At 38.7% G+C, this 21,726-nt stretch overlaps 1 protein-coding gene across 1 annotated transcript in view; it reads right to left on the bottom strand.

Annotated features, from left to right (window-relative positions):
* Nucleotides 1-21,726, bottom strand: part of LOC124147882 (lysophospholipid acyltransferase 2-like) — a 43,311-nt gene that overhangs the window by 12,021 nt on the left and 9,564 nt on the right. Inside the window, exons 2-3 of the mRNA XM_048383976.1 lie at nt 21,485-21,695; nt 13,096-13,241 (exon numbers count right to left, since the gene is read on the bottom strand). Coding sequence (XP_048239933.1) covers nt 13,096-13,241; nt 21,485-21,559 — 221 coding nt within the window. The 5' untranslated portion in view covers nt 21,560-21,695. The remainder of the gene's footprint in view (nt 1-13,095; nt 13,242-21,484; nt 21,696-21,726) is intronic.

The following is a 21,726-nucleotide window of genomic DNA, read 5'->3' as shown; positions in this document are numbered from 1 at the left end:
TTGACAAGTCTGAGTAGTAGAGGTTATCACGCGAGTGTGTTTGGGGATGGTAAATATCCTGCATTAGGAATAAACATTGTATTTAGCGAGCTTTGGCGAGCTAAATACATAGTGTTTATTCCTAATACAGGATATTTACCATCCCCAAACACACAAGCGTGATAACCTCTTTATCATATAAAGTCATTCTTTAATTCTGTACTTCAAAATTGCTTTCCCCCTTTCACAAACATTACCGAAACATTGCGAGTTTTCCTGGAATGCTCACATTAATATTTATTACGTCACAGGGTAAGTGATGTGTCAGTCGGACAGTGACAGTAGCCAATATAGTTCCAACTGAAATCTATTTCTTATACAGTGGCGAAGCAACATAAACGCAAAACAACAATTGTTTTTAATTGCCTTTCGCGGCAATCCATCGGTCTGTCCGCTAGAGTAACTGCCCTTTGTCAAAGGGAAGCTACTCTTACCCTAGTCTATGAGACGTCACGGCCGCGGTCAGAGGTTGTTGACAGTCGGTCTGTCCTGTCATAACGTTAAGAAGTGTAGTCAGATGTACACACAGCGACAAAACGAAACAAGGTAACAATTCAAATATATTTCGGCCAAATCCAACTATTATAATTTGTGGAGAAGGTTTCAAGCCGCAGAGGTCTACAAGCACAGATATGGTTACTGATCCCACTTGGCTAGGCCTCGTGCCCTCGCAAAATTGTTTCGAAATTCATATCTCCAAAGTTGCCAAAACTTATAAAATGCCTTATCTACGTCACAGTTAGACACTGATTTTCAGTATATTAGACTGTTCTTTTGATAACGATAGCAATTATCCCTGTAGTTTATCCAGAGTCCCGATGGTTAATTCTGACTCGATCGCCGAATGACGAGGGCGACGCCATGTTTGTTATAAACAGTAAAAGTAGTCCCTACTTGACCTTTGATATTTGCATCTCTATCCGCATATGACCCCTACAACAGATATCATTTTTATCCATTGGCTTTATCCTACCGAGAAACCTACCCATTATATGATAATCGCATTTATCAATCATCATGTTTGTGATATATGTACCGGTATCCATTCTCTGGCAACTAAAGATTGTTTCAAGGCATCAATAGCAGTAATCTGACTGTGGTTGCTGAAAATAATGGTGAGTTGTGCGATCTACCGATCACTTGACACATGGTTTCGCAGAAATGAATGTAAACAAATATTGAATTAAATTTTGAAAAAATAAATAAATTATATAACAAACATCATGAACATAAGTCCAGATATACAATGAATACATTTTTATAACCAGATAGTATAATAATGAGATAAAATTGCGTGCTTCGGTTCGGATTTGTTGACTGGTATTTCTGGTGTTACGTGCTCGTGGTGATCAGCTGATAATGTTTTTTGAGATGAGGGGAAAAACATTGTGTCAGTGTAAAACTTGAGTTTATTAAATATGTTAGTAAATTTTTGGAGCCATGTGTTACCGCTCGCTATAACCAAGTTAGTGCAATAGCATGGGAACACTGTATCTCAGATTCTCAGTTCTGTTCATGTAACATTTTACTGAATGTATTAGCTGTTTTGGGGGCAAGTACATTTTATAATAGGGCAAGTAAGAATGTGAGTCATACTTGCCCTTGGTCAAGTAACATTTTTCATAAGTTTTCAACCCCTGACCATGACAAGCCTTGCCTTTCTCTTCCTCTTGAACTCCTCTAACCACCTCTAACAGTGACAATGGAAGTCACATCAACCCCTAAAGTTGCCACCATGTCTGCATGAATGGCTGTCAGAGTCAGCCCTATTATCAGTTTTAGATACTTCCAACAGTGACAATGGAAGTCACATCAACCCCTAAAGTTGCCACCATGTCTGCATGAATGGCTGTCAGAGTCAGCCCTATTATCAGTTTTAGATACTTCCAACAGTGACAATGGAAGTCACATCAACCCCTAAAGTTGCCACCATGTCTGCATGAATGGCTGTCGGAGTCAGCCCTATTATCAGTTGAAGACGACAGCATGGAATCAAAGTTTGTGCACTTTCAACAACAGAAAAGCCCTGGTTACTTAGATGGCTGCATACATACACTGCCTTGTGTATTTGCTTCAGGTGCAGCCTGTAAGCATGGGAAGTAGTGTACTTCATGCACACAAACTGTTAAAGGAGTACAAAACACCCTTCATAGTTAGGCTCAAAACTTTTCAGCCACCCTCATAACATTGTCTTTGGTAAATTGCAAAAAAAGCACTTCTTAGAATGCACAGAAGAGTCAGATATTCAGTATGTGGGTCTAATTGCCAAATGAGTTGACTAAACACCACTAACCCTCAGAGACCTAACCTTCAGCCTCCAAGAGCTGCCTCGGGAGCGTAGCTTGTAATTGGGTCTCTCCCCGGTAGTGCACAAGAGTATCCCAACAGTACCAGTCTGATAGGATAGCTTGAAATAAGCTTTTTCTCTGTTATCAATGGTTATGAGAAAACGGGTATTTCAAATTGTCAGGTGTACCTGCTATTTGAGATAGTGTGTCAGATCAGTAACTAGCCTGTTCCTAGTGACACGCATGCCTTGACACACGAACTACATAAACAGCAGTATAAAAACTGAGTTATGAAGTGAATTGGGTTAACATGTTCACAGGTAGTTAACATGTTCACAGGTATAAACAGGCAGCATCTCATCTACAAATTAAGAAGGCATGGGGTGGCCCAGTTGCTGCAGCTTGATGTGCCGAGTTGCAGGACCAACGGAGGTAGGGCTAGTATAAAGCTGACCGTTACATTATGCCCTGATTGTGTAAACACTGGAGCCGGCTACAGTAGTTGATGTCAGACTACAGTAGTTAACATCACTAGACTACCATATTGTAGACTTACATCTAGTTTCTGAAATGCACATATTTTACAAATAAAAACAGTTGTTAAATTATAGTTATAGTTTTGTTATATAATTTAGGGAGTGGAGCATCTGAGGTGAAAATACAAATCCATAATTTTCCAGGACATATTATTTTTCTTTAAGAATTCCCAGTGTCCCCAGACTATGAAGGGGTCAGGCCCTGACGACTACCCCGTACACAGACCGTGGAAAGTGGGCCAGCGTTAGAACACTGATACTGCTATACTTCATGGTGTAGAATCATGGATCTCGTTGCCCATTTATCTGCCAATATTGAGTCTATTGTTTCCTGTACAAACAGTCTCCAGTTGCAAGGGCTGACCCACCACTCACTAATCAATACCCTGAGCTGTCGAAATTGTCATTAGTCAGGGCTCACTAGGCCATTGATTAACACTACGACAATCATGGTGAAGGCATGCCTTGGATTCAGCCACACAGGTGCACAATAAGTCCCCAGCTCACTAGGTGTGCTGTGGCTGTTGAAGCGTGTTCATTTGCTGTTGCATAATCGACAGATGGCATATACTGCTGAATCAGCTTATCGGATTATTACGTGGTCAGCTCACTTTGCCAACATGACCACGAACCAACTGAAGCATAAAATCAGATCTTTCAGTCTGTCGGACTTGTCTGAGTGGCATGCCAGGCTCACCCTGATCATATAGTCACTGCTGCATTTAGTTTAAGTTTACATTAAACATTAACCTGGTAAGTCTACACGGTTAGTGTTTGCACAACATGCAAAGCTTGTGGTAGTGACATGTTTTAATTTTCTGTGGCAAAATGTTCGTACCCAGTGCACTCAGGAAGAAAGGTTAACGATCAGTCTGGAGTAGTCCTGTGGGAATTCTGGGTCAGAATATAGGTCCCAATCAACTTATGCTGGTTGTAAGAGGTGACTAAATGGATTGGGCGGTCAGTCAATGACTTAGTTTATTGCATGTTATCGTATCCCTATTACATGGATCGTGCCTCATGATATTCATCATTGGATTGTCTAGTCCAGACTCGATTATGTTGCTGAAGTATTGCTGAGTGCTGTGTTAAACAACAAACAACAAACAACGACAATGAATGATTTTAGTTTAACACAGCTTTGAGCAGTACTTCTAAACCAGCATGTCAGGATAAAGTAGGAGGAAAGCCCTAAGTGATACAATTCTTAGACATTTACCACTGTTGTGAAAACCCATGAGTGAGTGAGTATGGTTTTAAGCCGCTTTTAGCAATATTCCAGCAATATCCCGGCGGGGAACACCAGACATGGGCTTCACTCATTGTACCCATGTCGGGAATAAAACCCTGGTCTTCGCATGATGAGCGAATGCTTTAACCACTAGGCTACCAGACCACCCCTAAAACCCATGACCATAGGTACAAACCTAGAAACATAATTAGAACGGATCTTGGATTCAAACCTACGATCATAGGTTTTACTTAATGAATCAAGAAACTCGTAAGTTTACAGTGAAACCGTGTGAACTGGCCTTACTTTCACCATATAACTTGACACATCATTCAAACATGGATACATCAAGGTCCTACCAAAATCCCGTAGTTATCAATATTTGACCCCTGTGCAAGTCAAAGCAGACTGAATCAATATATCAGAAGAGTTGATGTGTTCCTGGCATCAATACTTGATAATTGGACTTCATTGATCCAAAGTATCCATTTTTTAACGACTGGTATGCAAAACTAGAGATGGTGACACTGATTGACTGACAACACATCCATGGCTGGACGGGTCCACCAATCCAGGTAGAGTGATACTGCAGCCATTACACAGACGAGGTAATTAATCCAGGTGGCGCTGACAAGCGACTGACACTAGCCCCGATGAACCCATTAAGCACTGAGGTTAACCAGCTTACGGGTATACAGATCGATTAGTTATTGGGAAAATATAAAACTGTTGGAGCATCAAATCGGGAGATAGATAGACTTGACGAGTTTGAACATGCATGCCGATGTCAGCATTATGTTGATCCTGATCCCTGTGGACATTTTGGTTATTTTCATTTAGTAAAAATCTTTTATTTTTACAAGTTTATTATTACAAAGACCCGCTGACTTTTAATTTTCAATACTGGATTTTCCGCTCTGTTTGTTGATCATGTGACAAAGGACAGGCTGGCAATGCTAAAGGACAAAATGGCTACTGCCCAACTAATTACCAGCTGGTTGCTGCCCCGATTACCAGCTGGTTGCTGCCCCGATTACCAGCTGGTTACTGCCCCGATTACCAGCTGGTTACTGCCCCGATTACCTGCTGGTCACTGACAGAGAATCAGAGGGAAGCGATATGCAGACAGGTTGCTATGTCCCTAGTCTGGACTTTCCGCATCTGTTACAGAATGGAGGCCATTTTGTAAGGATGATCTGTGTCACGTGATCAGTCAGAATTGCAGGAAAGCTCAAGGAGTGGAATATGAAGAGAAATAGAAGTGAACTTTTATTCAAGTGTGCCCCCGGGCCCTCATCAAGAATTCTTTTCAATTAAAAAACATTAAAATCCTTTTCATTAAGTTCATCATTTCATGTTTCTGTCGAATGTACTTGTGCAAAGGTTTAAAATAAAATAAATAAAATAAACATCATCATCATCATAAGGTATCTCTATCAAATGGCTCTCCAATAATAGTGATACACATCCTCTATATCTCCACTGCCTGCATTTGGTAAACCTACACTAACCCACATTTGAGCAGATACTAGTACCTGGATAAGTGTGGTATATAAAATAACAACAACAACAACAACCCCTACAACAACCCCTACAACAACAACAACCCCTGGATCCATTTCCTAGGTTCCTTGCGATCTCAAATTACCCACCCTTGCTAATCCAAGGAACTGTGAACCCAGTGCAAGATTAACTACTCAATAATTAACAGTAAGTAACACTCCTTTGTTGTGCTGTAAGTGCAGTGTGCTGTATAATACATTAAACTTTAAACACATAATATTCGGGGTTTGAATTATAGTGGCAATGGCATGGTCAAAAAGTCTCAAACAAGATACCGGTAATACATAGTTTGATTTTAATATTTCAACAGCACCAAGGAATTTTGAGTGTGACATGGTTACACTGTATCAGCATTCATATTTATATATAGAAGAATATTGATGAAATGGAGTTTCTCACTTCAAGTTCAAGGGCTAGATATTAAACTTACAAGTACTCATACTTCAATTGGGCAACAAGTTGCATCGTTTATGGTTTGCAAATTTGTTGCTAACAAATTAACTTTGGTGTGTCAAAATATGAATAAACTTATGCAACTTAACACACTCAATAATTGCCATCATTGTCATGTTATATTCAACACAGAGTTGTTTTGGGCGACCATTTTAGTTGGAAACAATAAATTCTAATTCTGTTAATTGTGCATGATGGTAAATATTTTTACAGTATCAGACAAAGCTTTTCTCTGTTCATTATGTTAATAACATCGTGTGTAATGTGCACAAAGAGTATATCATGTGTATATATAGTGACGAAATATTCTTCAAACAGTTACCATGGTTACTTACATCTATTAGATTTTCTGGGAATTATTTTATTTTTGTAATTCATCAATGACAGAGCAGTGAAGCAAATATAACAAATTTAATATATTTTCATTGCACTTTCTCACTGTCTTTGTGTTCCCTGACTGGTCGAATCCCTAAACTGCAACATGTACAAAGCTTTACAATTCTCACATGTCCGCTGTACTCCCTCTCCTTTAGCCTTGCTCTCACTGTTAACAGTGTTTAATATATTGAGAGTGATAATCATGATAAAAGAGATATATATTTTTTACGTTGATACATGCAAACAAATGCATTGTTGTTGTTTAATGCCACAGTTATATGATGGCTGCAAGGTTCATACAGACATGGAACACTACAATTCAAGGCCTTTTCAAGGCTTTCAACTGTCATTTTCAAGGCATTTTCCATTGCATTTTTAGCCCTGGTCAGTCAATATATTTTTTAAATCCAACATACTATATACATAAGTATTAGACATAAGACCTAAAATGCTTAATCAACATCATAAATTTTCCAAACAGGTGTATTTTCATAACAACCAAATACAACAAATTAAGTCTGTAATGAATTCTTCGTGGTCTTTGGTCCGCAAATCTATCACTGTTATAAATCACACATACACTTTCATTAACAAGTACAAGGCTTTTTCAAGCTATTTTGGTTATTGTTTAAGGTTGACACTAAAATTCAAGGCCTTTTCAAGCCTGTACAAACCCTGTGTCTGTCTATAAATAATCAGATCTTACATAAGTCACACAAGACCAACCAATGGGCTTCTGTGGTCTGTATGCACATCGAGTATTGAGTGAGTGAGTGAGTGAGTAAGGTTTAGCGCCACTTTTAACAGTATTCCAGTTATATCACGGCGTGTCAGCTTAATGTGGGAGGAAAGCCCGAAGTGATGCAGGTCTCATACGTTTACCACTTCGGTGAAACCCACGAACCCGGATTTGAACCAACAATCATAGGTTTCTGGCGTGCCGAAGGGACACAACTCTGCACAGCGAATTGCGGCGCCTTTGACGACTGGGCCTGTGCCCCCTACATCAAGTATTGAATCTAGCAGTGTAAAGGCTGATGATACTATCCATGTCCATGGTCTCCTGTAATACATCTATGAATTTAAATTATCACTGCATTACACTATCAGTAGCCAGTGACTGAGTTTGGTTTATTGCTGTTTTGAACAGTATGTCCGTCATTTCCCATGTCCACTTAATGTGGGGGAAAAGCAAGAAGCGATTTGCAAATTTAGTGACACCCTTGAGTATGGGCATGGTGCTGAAAGTCCAAGAAACATGGGACTAAAACCCACAATCTTTGGATAATGGCACTTGCTGCAAACTCAAAGGGACATAACTCTTCATGAAGAATTGCAGTGCCACTGACAATGAGGACACTTGCACCCATCATTTACAGTACCCAGACACAACATGTCACAACACGATCACTCAAAGGTGGATCATGACAACAAGGTTATATAAACTTCAAAAACAGGTTGTACCGCGCTTCATAAACTCTGATTGCCATCATGGTTCGTTGGTATCTATAGCCATACACCACACCATACCAAACGAGATAAATATCTGAAAATAATAAATTACTCCATGAGTTTTCATGCATATTATAGTTTTTCTCAATTATCTATCAGTTTTGACACAAAAACTATAGCACTAATAAAACAGTGACAAAAATAAATTTATCAGGTAAAGTGGCAATATTGATAAACACGAGAAACATGATAAACTCTCTTATACAATTTCTCCAAGTCTCATACACCAGAGGCAGAGCCAGGATTTTGCATAGATAGGTTGCACACAATACCTAAGTCTCAAGATGAACAAAAACATGCAACATGCTTGACAGGAAAAGAGTCTGAGCACCCTAACGCCACCCCAATGCCACCCAACTTCCACCCTCACCTTTCTGTGTCTCCGACAGTGGACATGCTGGACATTAAATCAGGTAGTCATTAGCTGGTGAGATATTTCAAAAGGAACTTTTTTTCTTTCTGATAAACTTACCATCTATTACAGAACCAGACAAGACCGGAAACTTACCATCCATTACAGGACCAGCAAGACAGGAAACTTGCCATCCATTACAGGACCAGAAAAGACAGGAAACTTGCCATCCATTACAGAACCAGACTACACAGGAAACTTACCATCCATTACAGGACCAGACAAGACAGGAAACTTGCCATCCATTACAGAACCAGACAAGACAGTAAACTTACCATCCATTACAGGACCAGACAAGACAGGAAACTTGCCATCCATTACAGGACCAGGCAAGACAGTAAACTTACCATCCATTACAGAACCAGACAAGAGAGGAAACTTACCATCCATTACAGAACCAGACTGTAGTGAGCCCCACGACAAGACAGGAAACTTGCCATCCATTACAGGACCAGACAAGACAGTAAACTTACCATCCATTACAGAACCAGACAAGACAGTAAACTTACCATCCATTACAGAACCAGACAAGACAGTAAACTTACCATCCATTACAGGACCAGACAAGACGGAAAACTTACCATCCATTACAGGACCAGACAAGAGAGGAAACTTACCATCCATTACAGGACCAGACAAGACAGTAAACTTACCATCCATTACAGAACCAGACAAGACAGTAAACTTACCATCCATTACAGGACCAGACAAGACAGGAAACTTACCATCCATTACAGGACCAGACAAGACGGGAAACTTACCATCCATTACAGAACCAGACAAGACAGGAAACTTACCATCCATTACAGGACCAGACAAGACAGGAAACTTACCATCCATTACAGGACCAGACAAGACAGGAAACTTACCATCCATTACAGGACCAGACAAGACAGTAAACTTACCATCCATTACAGAACCAGACAAGACAGTAAACTTACCATCCATTACAGGACCAGACAAGACAGGAAACTTGCCATCCATTACATAACCAGACAAGACAGGAAACTTACCATCCATTACAGAACCAGACTGTAGTGAGCCCCACGACAAGACAGATAAATTGCCATCCATTACAGAACCAGACAAGAGAGGAAACTTACCATCCATTACAGAACCAGACTGTAGTGAGCCCCACGACAAGACAGGAAACTTGCCATCCATTACAGGACCAGACAAGACAGTAAACTTACCATCCATTACAGAACCAGACAAGACAGTAAACTTACCATCCATTACAGGACCAGACAAGACAGGAAACTTACCATCCATTACAGGACCAGACAAGACGGGAAACTTACCATCCATTACAGAACCAGACAAGACAGTAAACTTACCATCCATTACAGGACCAGACAAGGCAGGAAACTTACCATCCATTACAGGACCAGACAAGACAGGAAACTTACCATCCATTACAGGACCAGACAAGACAGTAAACTTACAATCCATTACAGAACCAGACAAGACAGGAAACTTACCATCCATTACAGAACCAGACAAGACAGGAAACTTACCATCCATTACAGGACCAGACAAGACAGGAAACTTACCATCCATTACAGGACCAGACAAGACAGTAAACTTACCATCCATTACAGGACCAGACAAGACAGGAAACTTACCATCCATTACAGAACCAGACAAGACAGTAAACTTACCATCCATTACAGGACCAGACAAGACAGTAAACTTACCATCCATTACAGAACCAGACAAGACAGTAAACTTACCATCCATTACAGGACCAGACAAGACAGTAAACTTACCATCCATTACAGGACCAGACAAGACAGTAAATTACCATCCATTACAGAACCAGACAAGACAGTAAACTTACCATCCATTACAGGACCAGACAAGACAGTAAACTTACCATCCATTACAGGACCAGACAAGACAGAAAACTTACCATCCATTACAGAACCAGACAAGACAGTAAACTTACCATCCATTACATAACCAGACAAGACAGGAAACTTACCATCCATTACAGGACCAGACAAGACAGTAAACTTGCCATCCATTACAGAACCAGACAAGACAGTAAACTTACCATCCATTACAGAACTAGACAAGACAGTAAACTTACCATCCATTACAGGACCAGACAAGACAGTAAACTTACCATCCATTACAGGACCAGACAAGACAGGAAACTTGCCATCCATTACATAACCAGACAAGACAGGAAACTTACCATCCATTACAGAACCAGACTGTAGTGAGCCCCACGACAAGACAGGAAACTTGCCATCCATTACAGGACCAGACAAGACCGGAAACTTGCCATCCATTACAGGACCAGACAAGACTGGAAACTTACCATCCATTACAGAACCAGACAAGACAGGAAACTTACCATCCATTACAGGACCAGACAAGACAGTAAACTTACCATCCATTACAGGACCAGACAAGACGGGAAACTTACCATCCATTACACAGGGATTATCCTGAAAATTTTTACCTATGAGAGAAAATCTCCCCAGGTCCAAAAGCAATGCGATTTTTTGGCGTGTATTTAGATTTTCCTAATTTTCAGAGATATTTCAGTTTCACACAGTGGGGAAACTGAATTTGATTTTTGATACTTGTGACTCAAATAATGTTGCAAGTAATATTACCAGTCTATATAGGTATATCCTCGGATATCCTTTTTCCAAACATTAATTATTCCACTGCGAATACATGTATTTAAAAATATTAGCATTAGTATTAACATATTAACAATAAATTACATTCGACTTATATTTCTGTTCATTGTCTACTTTAGGAGAAATAACACTAATACTTATGTATTTCTGTTCATTGTCGACTTGATGGGGAATTATTCGCGAGGACAATTATAGATCGTTTAGGAGGCATGTTTACCACCATTGGCTGTTCATGTCGTTGGCATGCAGGAGACAACAATCTGCAGTTATCAAATTTCAACAATGTTTGTTTAGATCGTAATTCAATATATTTAGAATGATGACATGAAATAGCAACTGCTGTAAATGGTATTACAGTTTGTAGGCAAAAAATATAATATTTACATTCCAGTGCTTTCAGCAATTTCGCCATCTTATTTCAGTCTGAAGTGTGTTCCAAATCAGAGGCCAGGTCTCTGACCGTATCAAACGAAATCTTATCAATATGGACTTTTCAATTAATTAGAAGTGACAGTTCATTTTCCAATGACTATTGCTCCAGGTCCACCCTCTTGTTTAATTAGCAACAATTAAGTCATTTATTACACACAGAAGGCAGCGTGTTTGCAATGTGCAGCAGCCAGAAAATGTTTACGAGTAACCAGAAGTTGAAAAGACTGTTGACATTCACAATGTTTAAGAGTTACATCTGAATGATTAAGTCACAGTTTTCAATGTTTATGGACAAATTTGGAAGCAAACGTATCCTAGCATATTCTAAAAAATCAAAATCCAACTTGCTGTTTGGCCACTAGAAATAGTTTTAAAAAATTGTAAATCATACATGGTGGCCATTCTTACACGAGGGTACGTTCATGAAAACTCTTCCATCTTTGCAATCACCGGCTAGGCGAATCTCATCCAAAATATGATCGTTTCTAATCTGAAATTTGTAGATTTTTATGGAGAAAGAGTTGTACGTATTTTCATTTACTTTTTGATTTGCTGTCATTCAAAAATTGTAATTTGTCATTTTGTTCATTTTTACCCATGTTTGCCTTTTTCTCTTGATTTCTGCACGGTGGTACATACATGTAGATCAACATCTTTCATTTCTGCAAAGAATTAAATCTTAAAAAAATATGATTAATGACTTGGAGTTGTAGATCACGGAATAAGATTTTTGTAGGCCACCAAAGTGTTTAGTTTGTAAAAACAAACACTCGTTATGCCAATCAGGGATAAAAAAAATGTTGGGCACTCCACCACTGTCAGCTGACGCAAAGCTCCATGCAGTGATATAGGAATCAGTTATGTACAGTAAGAGATAGCATGCAATGTTGCTAGTATGCGAATCGCTGTTTCGATTGACAACTTTTGACGATTGAATAAACTTGCGTGTAAGTTTATTATTGAAATTTTTTGGTACTGTAGATAAATGTATTCAAGCAATACAACATTTTATATTTTTGTAGGTGAAAATGAGAGTGTTAATGCAGATAAAACTATTGAAATATAGTTCAATCGCGCTGATTGAATGTTGATGCGATATCAACAACTATGCGAGAATATTGCGGAATCGAAGCCTAAATCAATCCCTGATTACAGAACCAGACTACACAGTAAACTTACCATCCATTACAGAACCAGACAAGACAGGAAACTTACCATCCGTTACAGAACCAGACAAGACGGGGAAACTTACCTTCCGTTACAGAACCAGACTGTAGTGAGCCCCACGACAAGACAGGAAACTTACCATCCGTTACAGAACCAGACAAGACAGGAAACTTACCATCCGTTACAGAACCAGGCTGTAGTGACCCCCACGACAAGACAGGAAACTTACCATCCGTTACAGAACCAGACAAGACAGGAAACTTACCATCCGTTACAGAACCAGACAAGACAGGAAACTTACCATCCATTACAGAACCAGACAAGACGTGAAACTTACCATCCGTTACAGAACCAGACAAGAAGTGAAACTTACCATCCGTTACAGAACCAGACTGTAGTGAGCCCCACGACAAGACAGGAAACTTACCATCCGTTACAGAACCAGACTGTAGTGAGCCCCACGACAAGACAGTAGATATGCCGGAGTGTAGGGGACGTGTCAGGTGGCTGGAGCTTCAGGTGGAAGAACAGCCCAAAGAAAATACCCAGAAACTGGCTGCTCATGAAGTTAAACTGAAACACAAAAGACACGTCCAAGTTGATGCATTCTCATTAAAATCTGATCTTTTACTCCGACACAATACCTGCCTGTGTTAAGATCCAAGGACACCTCTATAGAATGTTGTGTTATATCAAGTTCATAAAAATCAGATCTTTTACTCCGACACAATACCTGTCTGTGTTAAGATCCGTGGACACCTCTATAGAATGTTGTGTCATTTTAATCTCATAAAAATCAGATCTTTTACTCAGATACGATACCTGCCTGTATTAGGATCCGAGGACACCTCTATAGAATGTTGTGTCATATCAATCTCATAAAAATCAGATCTTTTACTCCGACACGATACACATGTTCAGATCTGAGGATGCCTTGAGAGACTTTGACAACCTAATTAAAATAAAAGATGTGTGGGTTCTGGAGCCAATCAGATGTGAGCTCTCTGAAACAATTCAGCCTCATTCCTCTTCCACTTTCATTCAGAAATTTTCATCTTAGCAAAGGCAACCACAACAGAATACAAATATACCCTCGAAAGTACAACCTTTTGGGTGTCAATTCAACAGCGCTCAGAAATGACAGGATGTATAAAATATCAACAACAGCATGATAGAGCAGCTTTACTTGACACCATGCTTCAGAAGATGCTTAACGTTAATACAAATGATGCACGATTTTTTGTAGTTCTCAATATAGCTGGGGCGGTCGGGTAGCCTAGTGGTTAAAGCGTTCGCTCGTCACGCCGAAGACCCGGGTTCGATTCCCAACATGGGTACAATGTGTGAAGCCCATTTCTGGTGTCCCCCGCCGTGATATTGCTGGAATATTGCTAAAAGCGGCGTAAAACCATACTCACCCACTCACTCTCAATATAGCTGCCATATTGAAATGGCAATTCTGATGACAAAATTGTACCCCCTTTAATGCTTATAGCAACAAACATCCACACAAAATTTCAGCTGAATCCATTCAGCCTTGAAAAAGGTTTACGGATGACTTGCAACAACATAAGCTCACCATGCTCACATGGGCTTTTTGAAATTTGAATACTGTATTCAACGTAATAAGCGCTCAGGGAGCTCTCAAAATTAGAAATAGGGGGCTCTTATTAGAATATTATTTTGGTGAAAAAACAGTTGAAAGATAAATTTCGTGGTTTATGCTGACAGCCTGAAATGTTTATATACGACAGATATATTTTTCCAGAATTTAATTGCCCATAATTAAGGGTGCATATAACACACAAGTGCGTATTATACGGGAATAAATAAGTCTTGTGTACATTGATCAATCGGAAAGGGTGCTAATTGGGATTGTTCACAAGCCTATATATTAGCAAATATCACTGTAGGCGCTTATTACGTCGAATATGGTATTGATCAGGCTTATTATGACATTTATGATATGTTACGACACAAATAGAAAGACTCAGTCAGGACCACAAAAACATATTTATGTTTTTTAGTTATCAAGTTTCTACTTACAGAGATTCAACTGTATTATGAAAATGACTCAGGAGAGGAACACTATAAAACAATGCATATCACGGTCTACAAAATGGAAGTTATCAAACTTTTATTTGATACTATACCATGTATACATTCCATAGGGATAACAGCCCTGTGCCACTGATAGGCTGCTTCCTGGGTACTTGTCCATTGGCATCACTTTTCCCCGATTCTAATCTGAACATATGTACTGTTATAATCTATGCATGCTAGACCATAATACCAGTGTTAGAAATTGGCACTAGTCCTGTAGTCCTTGCCAAACTGCCCAATAGTTAAGGTATCATAAGGACTAGTAGAAATTTGCCATTGTTATGGATTTTTCTATATGTTATCATTATAAGGACTAGGGGACAAAAACAGTTACTGTATTCGACGTAATAAGCGTTCATGGCTCTCTCAAAATTAGAAATTGGGGGCTCTTTTTAGAATATTATTTTGGTGAAAAAACAGAGTTGAAAGATAAATTTGTGGTTTATGCTGACAGCCTGAAATGTGTATATACGACAGATATATTTTTCCAGAATTTAATTGCCCATAATTAAGGTTGCATTTAACACACGAGTGCGTATTATACACGAATAAATAAGTCTTGTGTACATTGATCAATCGGAAGGGGTGCTAAATGGGATTGTTCACAAGCCAATATATTAGCAAATATCGCTGATGGCGCTTATTAGAGGGGGGTGATTATTACATCGAATACGGTAGTTTCTAACGCTGAATACATTTGACTGACATACATTTGACTGACTCAAGCTTCAGGCTAGAGACTAGCATGACTAGATACGCTAGTCAAGGTTGGCTGTCATCACCATCAGTCAATAGCTATTGTTAACCACTGTGTGGCTCATTATGAATGGTACTCATCGCCAAAAGAAACATGAATATCATACATGTTGCTTAATACAGGAAGACTTACTCATAGATATATCAGATTCGTTCGATACACAAACTAACATACCGGTATGTTGTGTGAACCGATGCTCATGAACGCATCACACGTCTATGACTCAAGATGCACCATCTATCTCATGCAGGATTAGCGTGTAAAGTTTGTAAATCACGTGCAGCATATCGTGATAAGAATAAAGTCACTCTGTGGTCACACTTGACTGATTGTCAGTTTTGTCTTTTTACTTCTTAATATGTTTCCATGGTTGGCATTTCTTTTGGTGGTGAGTATATATATATATTTCCATTATTCAAATTCATTTCAGCTCAATACAGCTGTGACATTAAATAAATATTTACATGAAATACCAAAAGCATGATTAAAGATTTTTTATGATCAAATTATTTTAAGAAAAAAATATTCAGGCATTCTGACAGAGAATGAGTTGGGTTCAACAATGCTTTGAAAAGGATTTCAATAATATTCCTGCACATCTGCTGCATGGCGGAAAGAGAAGCAGGTTATTGACAAGCATTGGTAAAGTGCTGACCAAACCATTACGAAGGTAGAAACGTCTGAATCGAGGTGGTAAATTTGGTGATTTCTGTATCTCCAAAACAAAGTAAAATATTCCAAAAAAAGATAAAAATGGTGGCAATTATATTGGTGTGGATATTTTATACATCCTGAGTGTCATGGCATCGACAATCAAAAGGGAGTACCATCAAATGAATATTCTGTGTCACAGTGTGGCTTTTCTAGTGAGTGAGTGAGTGAGTGAGTATGGTTTTACGCCGCTTTACAATATTCCAGCAATATCACGGCAGGGGACACCTGAAATGGGCATCACACATTGTACCCATGTCGGGAATCGAACCCGGGTCTTCGGCATGACAAACGAATGCTTTAACCACTAGGTTACCCGATTGGCCCTGGTAAAGAAATGAAGCCAAGTCATATTTAGAAAGCTGACATCTGATTGGCTCAAGGACCCATCCTCTGTTTAGATTGGAAGGGCCAAATGCCATTCACGGTTCTACAGAGTGGTTGTGAGAGTTTGGTGAAACACCATATTGAACAGTATTCCAGTTATATCATGGAGTCTCAGCTTGATGGGTTAGGAAAACCCAAAGTCGTGCAAATCTTAGACGTTTACCACTTTGGTGACTTTTTACAGGGCAAGAAATGGGGGAGCGCATGTGCATTTCAATTTGCACAGAACTCACATGCATCGGGTTACCATGGCCGTTGCCGTGATGCGTTTGGGCAATCTGTTTCATTGTTGTCTGCTTTGTTTTTTTATCATCAAATTTCACTTTTCCGGACAGATTAATGCTAAATTTTAGAAACTTTGACAAAAATTACCCAGATATTTAAATGACAACTTTTCATGCAATGTTACTTGAGGTGATGTTTCTTTTGTGGTTCAGTATATATTAATGCACACATTCCTGGAAACCTTCAATGTTTAGGTAATAAGATGGGAAGATATTTTTCAAGCACAGAATTTAAGAATGACATATGATAAAGAGGTTATCACGCTTGTGTGTTTGGGGAAGGTAAATATCCTGTATTAGGAATAAACATTATGTATTTTGCTCGCCAAGGCTCCCTAAATACCTTGTTTATTCCTAAAATAAAATCTTTCTACTTTCACACTCACGTGATAACCTCTATATATCTGTTGAGGTTTGTCTGTAGTATTTGAATCTATGAACCCTTAAATCTAAAGTGATTACATTTTGTTGAGATTTTACTGTTATATTTGAATCTATGAACCCTCAAATCTAAAGTGATTACATTTTGTTGAGATTTTACTGTTATATTTGAATCTATGAACCCTCAAATCTAAAGTGATTACATTTTGTTGAGATTTTACTGTTATATTTGAATCTATGAACCCTTAAATCTAAAGTGATTACATTTTGTTGAGATTTTACTGTTATATTTGAATCTTATGAACCCTTATATCTAAAGTGTTTACATTTTGTTGAGATTTTACTGTTATATTTGAATCTATGAACCCATAAATCTTAAGTGTTTATACTTGATGAGGTTGTACTTTACAAGAAGTGTTTAATCTTAACATCAGTGTTATGACAAGGATCACTCGAAATTCATGTGTGATTCGAAACACTGGTTGAGGCACCATAAATCAAAGGACAAGGCTTTCCCATGCTAAAATACATCATTAACTACCATGCTGTACTGACTAATGACCTATAAGTCAGTCAACTTTCAACAACTTCCCTGTACATGAAATATGTCGTGGTTACTACTCCCATAAAGCAGGTCACTGGTGTGATCAAACACGGACATGTTATCATGATTATACCACTGTTGAAGAGCACAATAAGGCATTGTGTTATTTCATACTAGCACAATTGCAATAACGAAAGTGAGGTGAGGTGAAATGGGGTTTAACGTCGCGTTCAAGATTGTTGCACTTATAGAGCGACGTGCATGCACGTGAGTGTGTGTGTGTGGCTGCTTGTACTAGTCCGGACTGACGCTGATTAATAGTGCTAGCCCACTGAGATACCATGCCACAGTTTAACATGAATACCCCACTCAGACACAGTATACTGACTCTGAGCAGACCAGTCATTGTTTTAGCCCCTTAATGCCGAGCACCAGACAGGGTAACAACAAGTACCATCTTTTAACGTCTTTTGGTATGACACGGCCGGGATCGAAACCTGGCCCTTCCGCTCTCCGGGTGGACGCTCTACCACTAGACCATGGAGGCGGTCAAAATAACGATGGGGGAATGTAACTAAAAATCTTTTGATAACCAGTCATGGACATCAGCAGTTAAAGCACCAAGATTCATGTTATTTTTTTCATTTTGTTTGTTGTTTAATGATGCACTCAGCATATTTCAGCTATATGATGGCAGTCTGTAAATAATCAAATCTTGAACAGACGATCCGGTGATTGACATCATGAACATCAATCTATGCAATCTGGATATGATGATCACCAAATCCAGTTAGTTGCCTTTTACAACAAGTATAAGTTGCCTTTTAGTGGCAAGCATGGGTTGCTGAAGACCAATTCTAACCTGGATCTTCATGTGTCATGTTAAACCAGTACTTATCAGGAACCACAGTGTTTGGGTCTTTTTTCTAAGGGATTTAAGGTTATCTGAATAAGAAGAAACATGATTAAGGTGATTTATATTTTGTAACATTGTATAACTCTTTTTATTAGTTAGCGTGTGTATATAAGAAAAACAGAACTGTATCATAACTGTCAATCTGAAAATGCAAACACGCACTATGAACACATTGCACTGTTTTCATGGTTTAAACCTGCACAAAATCAGTACTGATCATAAGTCAATAACAGACATAGGGTTGTGGGACACCCCTAAACTGTAGCCATCCCCTGAAGCCGCCACAGTTTATGTTCAAAACGGTCCCATGAAGATTCCTGGTTAGAATTGGTCTTCAGCAACCCATGACTGTCGTAAGAGGCGACTAACGGGATTGGGTGTTCAGACTTGCTGAGTTGGTTGATGCATGTCATCATATCCCAATTGCGCAGATCGATGCGCATGATGTCAATCACTCGGTTGTCTGGTCCAGACACGATTATTTGCAGACCGTTATCATATAGCTGGAATATTGCTGTGTGCAGCTTTAAACAACAAACAAAATAAACATGCAAAACGCCTAAACATGCTACAGACACCCCTTTTATATTCTTAGAAACAATTTCTAAAGCCCCAGGATTAATTCCACTACTTAAGCAGCCAAAAAGGTGCTCCCTCACACACCAACCCCTGCTTGAAAAATATCATACCATATTCGATGTAATAAGTGCTCAGGGAGCTCTCAAAATTAGAAATAAGGGGCTCTTATTGGAACAATATTTTGGTGAAAAAAACAGAGTTGAAAGATAAATTTCGTGGTTTATGCTGACAGCCTGAAATGTTTATATACAACAGATATATTTTTCCAGAATTTAATTGCCCATAATCAAGGGTGCATATAACACACAAGTGTATATTATACGCGAATAAATAAGTCTTGTGTACATTGATCAATCGGAAGGGGTGCTAATTGGGATTGTTCACTAGCCAATATATTATTAGTTATGGTGTCTATGGTTGCCGAATACGCTCACGCCTCGCCCAATATTTTCCTGCTTACCTAATATGACACCGCAACTAAAGACTCCATAACTAATACATTATGCCGAAAAGTTTCCACTATTTGGTATCTTTGTCGCACATGTCATGTCAAAATGAAAACTTGACACGGTATAAACGACAGGACCAGTACATATGTTTCCGATACAACGCTCTAATGTGAACATAAATGTTAACAATGGATCATATAATGCACTAAATGCGAACGTTTAAAATACTATAGCTAAAATGGGTAGAATTATCATAAAAATGCCTGCATGTTAAAAGAAATATGCGGGCCACTGTAACTTGATAGCAGTCCGCTTTCCCCTAACGACAGGCTGCTATCTATTCTATTGCTATGTGACGTCATTGGCGTCACATTTCTTGTTTGTGACGTCATTCTATATAGTATGTTCTATGACGTTGCTATTTGTAACTCAGTGACCTCATTGTAAGCTTTTTTTCTCTATAATTTTTATAGATAAAGTCATGAACGTGATTTCTTTCATAAATAATGTCTTTGCTCATCGCAATTAATGATATTAAAACACAAAACAACGTCGAATAACGAATTTCTGTACCAGAATTTCCAGGTGAAATATTTGAGGTCGGTGTTGGAAAATTCAAAATGGCTGTTACTGATGGTATACAGTCTCATATTAGGCCAGTAACAACCATCTTGGATTTTTATTGACAGTATACAGGCTCATGTGGGGTCAGTAGTTCTGCTCTCTGATTGGTCAATCTCACTTTAAGGCATAATAATAGCAAATATCGCCATGGACACTTTTTAGAGTGGGGTGCTTATTACATAGAATACAGTATATAAATACGCACCTGCCTGTGACCTTGTTGATACTGACAGATCATACAGTATGGTAATTATTTACGCTTTGTATGTATGCACACTGCCTTATCCATATAAACAGACATATGGATGCATAATTAAAACTTAAATTCATATAATAAAAAATAATAAAATTGAATATGACCACAATATAACCAATATCAATATTACTGATTCATATAGTTTTGCCTATCTTCTTTATCTTGTTACAGGACATTGTCAGCACCATCAGTTTCCCCCAAATCTAAATTTTACATAAATAATATATTACAGGAAGCATCAAACAGTCATGTAATATATTAAACAGATTTACAACATGTAAAATCACTTAACCCAATCAACGACTTGGAGGTAGTAAAATGTCAGTTTATAGTGGTCAGTTCGTCATGCATGAGCTGCCTAATATTTGTTTTGATTTGACTCAGTGACCTCCATTCTCGCGGATATTAGACGTTCAAACCATTTCAGCACCTAGCTTTACTCTGACAGTATATCCTGTATACGTTTTGACCTTGTTAACTCTGATATTTAGGCCCAGTGGGTTATGCAATGAAACAAAACATTTTTTGCAAACAATAGGATCGGGTCTGCCTTGTCTTGACAGATGATAGACATGTTTGGGCGCACTTGTGTATTGATTTCTGAACAATTACTCCAACAGGGATATATGAATTTATGAAATAACTATATCGTTCTTCATGAAATAAATTATATGTTTGCTGCTGAAGAAAAAACCGAAGGACAATCGCAGAACAGCTGATGGAAAGAACAAGATGATCAATTCGCAAAGAAAATTTGCCCGTTTTGGGGTCCGTTTGTCTCATTATTTCTTGCTTTAGAGGTAAAAATGGATATATTTTACAAACCTGGTCGACTGGTAGTCCGACTAAATTTCCGATTGGTTCTGTCAGCCAACATCCTGCATATGTTGGATGAACCATCGTAGGTTATATCACAGAAGGTATGGAACAATCTTGGTCGACTGCTACTGCTGATTTCACCGGTGTCGTGTAACTTTGGACCCCCTAACAAAGGATCCGTCTCCTGTGTGGAATTACAGATGCTGCACACTCAACACTGCAATACAACAAATAGTGCATTAGGTGAT

Source organism: Haliotis rufescens, unplaced genomic scaffold, assembly GCF_023055435.1.
Source record: "Haliotis rufescens isolate VD_foot unplaced genomic scaffold, xgHalRufe1.0.p SCAF_1, whole genome shotgun sequence".
NCBI lineage: Eukaryota > Metazoa > Mollusca > Gastropoda > Lepetellida > Haliotidae > Haliotis > Haliotis rufescens.
Note: the sequence above shows the minus strand (reverse complement) of the source record. Positions and strands in the feature narration are given on the sequence as shown.